General features: G+C 38.4%; 1 protein-coding gene across 1 annotated transcript; it reads right to left on the bottom strand.

The window, feature by feature from the left end:
• Positions 1–339: 339 nt before the first annotated feature.
• Positions 340–6,203, bottom strand: LOC129347587 (uncharacterized). The gene is made up of 3 exons (XM_055005287.1): positions 5,629–6,203; positions 4,972–5,089; positions 340–2,595 (listed from the first exon to the last, which is right to left on the bottom strand). Exons 1-3 carry the CDS (start codon positions 5,643–5,645, stop codon positions 2,374–2,376), a joined length of 357 nt encoding a protein of 118 aa, XP_054861262.1. The 5' UTR covers positions 5,646–6,203; the 3' UTR covers positions 340–2,373.
• Positions 6,204–6,581: the final 378 nt, after the last annotated feature.

Genomic DNA, 6,581 nt, shown 5'->3' with positions numbered 1-6,581 from the left:
GATGGTCTCAATGCATAGTCATTCATTACTGGCTATTTGGAGGAAAAGGGAGGGCAGAGGGGATTTCTGTATGCACAAACATTACATGGCATGCAAACCTGACGGGTATTTCTTTACTGCTGAACAGTGTGATGGGGATTATAGACAACCAGACTTGCAAGCACCATGACAAGTTGTGAACAGGTGCACTTACTTACTAATAAATAAAAAAGCAGCCATGGTATCATCTTGAAGGTATCCTTGCTTCAGTTTTTTGCCTTAAACCTTTGTTTGATATTGCACATTACAAAGGCAGAGTAAAAATAATACTTATTTAACAAAGAAAATAGTAAAACTGCATTTGTTAAAAAAACCAATAAATTTTATTTCTGAAATGAGGGGGTATTCACAAGGGGGGAAAAACAATGCCAGATTAATATCATTTACATTACTAAATACAAAAAATATATATAATTGAAAAAAAAAAATAAACCACATCTTCAAAAATGCTTTTATTTCTGACACACCAGTTAAAAAAATTAAAATAAACTGCTGAGCTTACTCCTGGGACAATGGTTGGACAAAGACACCAGTCCAGCTTTATTAAGAAAAGGTGATGCATTGCCGTACATCAGGTTGTCAGGATACCTACATGGATGTTTAGTGCACAGGGATACTCATACAGCAACCTTCAAAAAGGTAATGCTCCGGCAGAAAGGCTTGTCTGCAGTTAAAAATCACCTTTTAGTGGCTCCAGTAATACTGCAATCCAAGCCTGGGGAATGTTATTTTGTTCCCAAAAGTTGTACTACAACCCCCTCTGGACAGAATGAACTACATGTCCCAACATTCTTGAATGCCACGTCCAACAGTCCGTGATACATATAAGAAAGACAAAAAAACGCAAGACTGACAAAGTAAGAAATATGCAAAGTTGTAGCGTTCACAGATGTTACTGTTGTTGTTTTCTCCTTGTGATCATGGCAAAACAGGTCACAGACACATAAAAGAAAAACGATCTTTTCCTTGCCTGACCTTATCTCATGACAAAGTTCTCTCATGATTTCGAGATAATAAACTTTATCCTCTTGTGATCAATTCTGACATTAATCCAACTATATTCTCATTACTATAAGGCAATCTTCACCTAATATGTCTTCATGTTCAAGAGGCATCATGGAACTGATAACTGTCACAGGTGAACCATTACTCTTCGTAGATAATATAATGACTTTGGATGGGCTCTTTTGGTTGCAGTTGCATTATTTTAAAATAATAATGCTTCTTAAATTCCTATATATAATGTAACCTCTCACATTTAACAGTGTTGCTTGTTATAGATGACTTCAGATAATGTTATCTAATGGTCATGAGAAAACAGGTGGGTTATGTCATGTCACCACACAGCGACAAGAGATTATTGCTCATAAAATAGTCTATTGTATGATCAGGAGAAAAAAAAACAACGGGGAAAAATGAACACCGGAAAGCAACAACACTCAACAAGATATTAATAATCAAGTATGTTTAGAAAGTTTTTTATCTGCACCCGGAACTGGATGTGCATCTCAATGCACATACTGAACTAAGAGTTGATTTTTCACCCAGTGCGGTCTCTGATGAAAAATTAGCAAATACTCTTCCAAAATTCTCTGTCTTGGGAGTATTATGAAATCCTTTAAAAATGTAGGACCAACTCTAAAACATAATCACCTGTTCTATGGCTGGACTCCACTACATTTAACTGAAATCTATTGAAAGCATTTTAAAATACCCTATTATCTACATAAGGGTGGAAAACAGCTTACTCAGGCAAGTTCACACCAATGGGTTCTACAGTACAGCCCCCCTGTAAAGGAGTCCCTGTCTGAATATGAAAGCAGATGAGCAGTCCAAGACAAGTGCAAATCCTCCCTGAGACTGGTCCATGTACTTACACAGACATCTGATTCAGCATTATACAACTATAGTACCCTACTAGAAGACTAAACAAGTCACACTGACCGGCCTACAAATTGTGTTCGGGGCCACTTCTGAGGCTCCACTGTTTCCATACAACATTTAAGACAAAATACATCATCAATCAGTCACAATAAGGCTCTCAGAGCAGCACGTAAACCAGACTGGTCAGAAACTAAGTGGATCAAAAAAAAAATATTAAGTTGATCGCACACTTATTATTGCTAAAATGATTATCACGTAGATTTTTTTGAACGATGAACCGCCCCCAGATACCTGACCAGGTGCTGGTCTTCATCCACAGATCTGTTGAGCTGTGAAGTACCGCAGTAACTGGAGATGGGTGAAGCGCTGAGTGAAGTGGTTCAGCACGTGATGCTCTGACATGCTCCAGGGCATCCGTCCTCAGGTGGCTGACAGACGGACATTATGCCGTCATGTGTCTCTGAGGTGACCTCGGCTCTGCAGGCTCTGGAAGTGGGCCTCCTTCAGGATGCGGTTGATCTGCAGGTACGACACTGGGTTCGTAGGGCCAACCAGCTCTGAAGACTTGCTGGTGCTAAGGGGACTGCAGGGGCCAACAGCACACTGACTGCTACAGCTCCCAGCTGCATGTTCTGGACTGCTGATGCTGCTGCTGCTCTCACTGTTCGATGACTGAAATGCAGATATCAACATCAGTAGTGTCTTACGGAGATATGAATTTCAAAATTCAAGGATTCCACAATAATATAAGCACCAATACATACACGAAAGTGGCTTTCAATTTAGATATCCCATATTGTGCTCTTTTCAGCAAATAAATAAAAATCTGTCATGTTCCCAAAATGTGTCATTCGATTTTTTTAGCCAAAATACTGCAAAAATGGTTAATTTACCCATGACTGTATAACCCCTTTTTTTTGTGATCTCAATGGACTCTTTCAGTGTCTGCCGCTTTAAATGCAGCTGCTGTCCACAGGAAGACTCTTTCTGCATCTATGATTGACAGCGTGTTGCTAAACAAATGACAGGCACAGATATGATTGTGTGTTTGAAACAAAGACTTTCTATATGTTTTCTGTTTGCTTTCCCTCTGACCAATCATTGTTTATGTTGAATTGGCTGTTGTTTTTATCTCACTGTATGCAGAGTTTGTCAGACAACATTACAGTTATTAAATCTGTAGTTTTATATGCATAAAAAATATACACATACATTTGCACACCGAAAACAGAAGAGAAGTACACAATGTAAACAGTGGCTGAGCTAAGGGTGCAAGGGTAGATCAACTTAGTGTTTGTGAATTTATCTGAGTATGTTCACATGAAAGAGGCAGAATTGGTAACAGATGACCAATCACAAACATTGGTGGGTCTATTGGCATCACAGTTGCATATTTTACAAAAGAAGATATTATTAGAGAAATACAAAGTCTGCAAACTCAAGGCACAGACTCAAAATAACAACTGCAGTAACTAAAGCAGAAGGGAAAAAAATCACAGACGGTGTGAATGTTAACAGGCGTATCAATATCACTTCCAAAATACTTGGGCACAGGTAGATTACAATAGTACATTCTATTAAATGGACATATTGCTTAGATGTATTCTGCTGGCATGTAAGACAGTTTTAGTGACTCAGCTGCAACCCTGAAGTGATGAACTGTCTGAGAGCAAGTAAAAAATGAAAATAAAAGTAAAATTAAAAGCGATAAGTACACTGACTCTCATGTAACATATAAGGTCACATGTATGTGTGTACAACGTTACATATTTCTCACAAGAACAGCAAACTAAAATCCTAAACCAATATGAGAAGATTAAAATGTAATCTTGGCTAGAAACAGTACAAATTCTGTAGCCAAAGTCACAAAGACACAAAGAAACAAAAAAAAAAAAACACATTGTGTGAAAGCGTAATTAAAATGCTTATCAGTATCATCGTCCCTTTATGTATGAGTTGCGTAGATGTAGGTTTGTTATTCATGATGCAAGAGTCAGTTTAATTATTAATTACTAATGAAAAGATTTTATTGTAAAATCACTGATGCTATCCGTTAATGCTATTCGTAAAAAGACAAATTATTTATAGACTAGATAATCCAGTAATAAAAATCATGATGATGTGGACGATGAATTCAGTAATCTCACATTACATCTCATTTCTTTGGCTGTAAGACACTTTTAGTCTTCGGGAGCAAGTAAAGAACAAATGTAAACTCATAAACCAAATTGATAAATGGGTTTATTGTCAATTACTGGGTCAAAAATCAGGCTTTAAGGCTTTAGTGATTTGAGCAGTTTCTATTATAGGATTATATTGCTGTACAAAGGCAAATGGAACAATGAAATGGCTTTGAACGCATTTGAAGCTCTAAAAACTCATATTTCCCCTTCTCACTATCTGTGCATTGAGCTATGTTGGATCTTCCAGGAATGCTAATGACATTTTCCAAGAAAACTGATTGGTCAGGAGAAAGTGCTTTTATACAAACCGATCTCTTATCTGGAACATAGCCTGCTCCCTAGGGGGTTAGCCATTTCACATAAGTTACCATGGAGATGTAAAGCAGAAAAACCGAACCACCATCAAATACCAAAAACCTACAGTTAAACCTGAAGTTACCATGATAACCTTAAATCCTCCTTCATAGTACAGGCCTCTGGTGAGTTTGCCCATCCTGCTCAGTTTATTTACATCAGTGAGAAGCCTGTCAAATTGTAGCAAGACAAAGTGGACAAAAAGAGCCTCAGTCTATTTTGAATCAAACTCAAGTGCGATTTGCTTATGAGGTGACCACAAAGATAGTAATTTTAGTATCAATTCAAATTTTAAACAGCCCATCTGTTCCTCTAAAACCTCCCCTCACTATTTTCCAGGAACATTGTCCATAGCATAGCTCTGTCTAATATGATTTTTGATTTAAAGAAATACAACAAGTCAGATCATTTCACCCCCTTTGGAGAATGACAATGAGGTGCAGCCAGACCATTCTGTACTGCAGAATAGGCTGGGCATTTGAATATACCTTTCCCTTGACACTTGCCGTACCTCAGAGTCCCAGGCATCCCGGCCTGGCTCAGGAGAGAGAGGATGACCTCTGCTCTGCCTTTTGGCTTGGGGTACCAGGTGGCCACTCTCCTCATCACCACCACTGCGCTGCCGTTTCCTGTTTGGGTCAAAACAAAAATACATGCACTATTAGTGGGCAAAGGAGACACATACTACACAATGGATTTAACATTGTGTTAAAAAGAAAGTGGAAGTAACATTTGAGATCAGAGTACAAAAAAAATCTGGCGAGGAATTAGGTTTGTTAGCAAATACAAGCAATTATTAATTTTTATGTGCTCCTGCCACAGTATATAAATCACGTTATTCTAGCTTGACATGTGAAGTCGTTACATAATGCTGCACACTGACTGCAATGCCGACTGCCGTTACTGTATCGGAAGCAAGACAGTTGGCTGTATTATAAGCATTAAAACAAAGAGAAGAAGGAAAGCGAACTACACAACTGTCAAATTTTTATACTTATATCGTTGATGTGACCTGTATACGACCAGCCTCTGCTGGGGAGCGTGAATCCCAAAAAAATGTTAGCATAATTAACCCCTTTCAAATATCGACTGCTAGCAGTTAAAAACGGTCACAGAACAAGCATCATTTAATCACAGTGTTACATGCAGTACCGCATGCCTCACTCACCTGTTTTCAGTCAACATATGATGACACTTAATTAATCTAGAAGAGCTTTCTTTCTGTTTTGCTCAGACCAGTCAAAAGGACTCGGCTGGTTGACGTTATCGACTTGTAGCTTGTTTCCTGTCAGTCGATGGCCTATTATCTCAGTTAAGCTAACCTTGCCTGGCTAGCTAATTACGCTGAATAACGTTATGATACTATTATCCATTTTCGCAACTCCTGCAATATAATCAGCTAATGCAATAAACAACACAGACATGTGTAGGTACCGTCAATTGTCTATGAAACTGTATAGAGATCGGCCGTTGACTAACTAGTTATCAAGCCAGTCCCAAGTGCTTTATCATTGGTACAAGCTAACGCTAACGTCACGATAAGCTAACGCTAACCCTCTTATCTAATGTTCTTAATTTGCTGACTACGGCACGTAATACAAAAACCGAGTGATTTCTTGCATATAAAACTAACAATCTTCGTAACGTAGTCCAATTAAAATAACTTGGGCTTTAGCTCTATCTAGCTAGCGATACTAGCTCCAGATACAACCACAACCAACCGCGACAGTTGTGTTTACATGACACTGCGGCTGCGCAGAGTCCAGTAATGGTGCTTTATAAGCCTGTCGGGAAATATTTCTACTCTGTGCTTGTGTTTGTGAGATTTAAAGTAAAAATTTCTGCAGCGATCAGGGATGTAAAGGGTAATAAATACGATGACTATGATGGCCATAACGGCTACTTAACTGATATACTCTTGCTTTTTTGTAAGCGCTACAAGTCAACTGGAAATAATATTGCGACTTCCGAGTAGCACTTGAAGGCGACAGAAAATAACAAAATAACACTGGCGCACATCCTGCAGTGCAGTGCAAGAAGGTTTATGACTAATTGAAGGCACATCACACAAATGTAAATTCATTTTTGCCATAAAAGTATAACTAGCCTTCATCTGACAGT

This window comes from Amphiprion ocellaris, chromosome 19 (genome assembly GCF_022539595.1).
Source record: "Amphiprion ocellaris isolate individual 3 ecotype Okinawa chromosome 19, ASM2253959v1, whole genome shotgun sequence".
Taxonomy (NCBI): domain Eukaryota; kingdom Metazoa; phylum Chordata; class Actinopteri; family Pomacentridae; genus Amphiprion; species Amphiprion ocellaris.
This window is presented reverse-complemented; position numbering and strand designations above follow the sequence as displayed.

Coding starts and splice junctions, on each gene's coding strand:
- LOC129347587 (XM_055005287.1), bottom strand. Junction 2,596..4,971: donor GGGATGCCTGGGACTCTGAG/GTACGGCAAGTG, acceptor TCTGCATTTCAG/TCATCGAACAGTGAGAGCAG.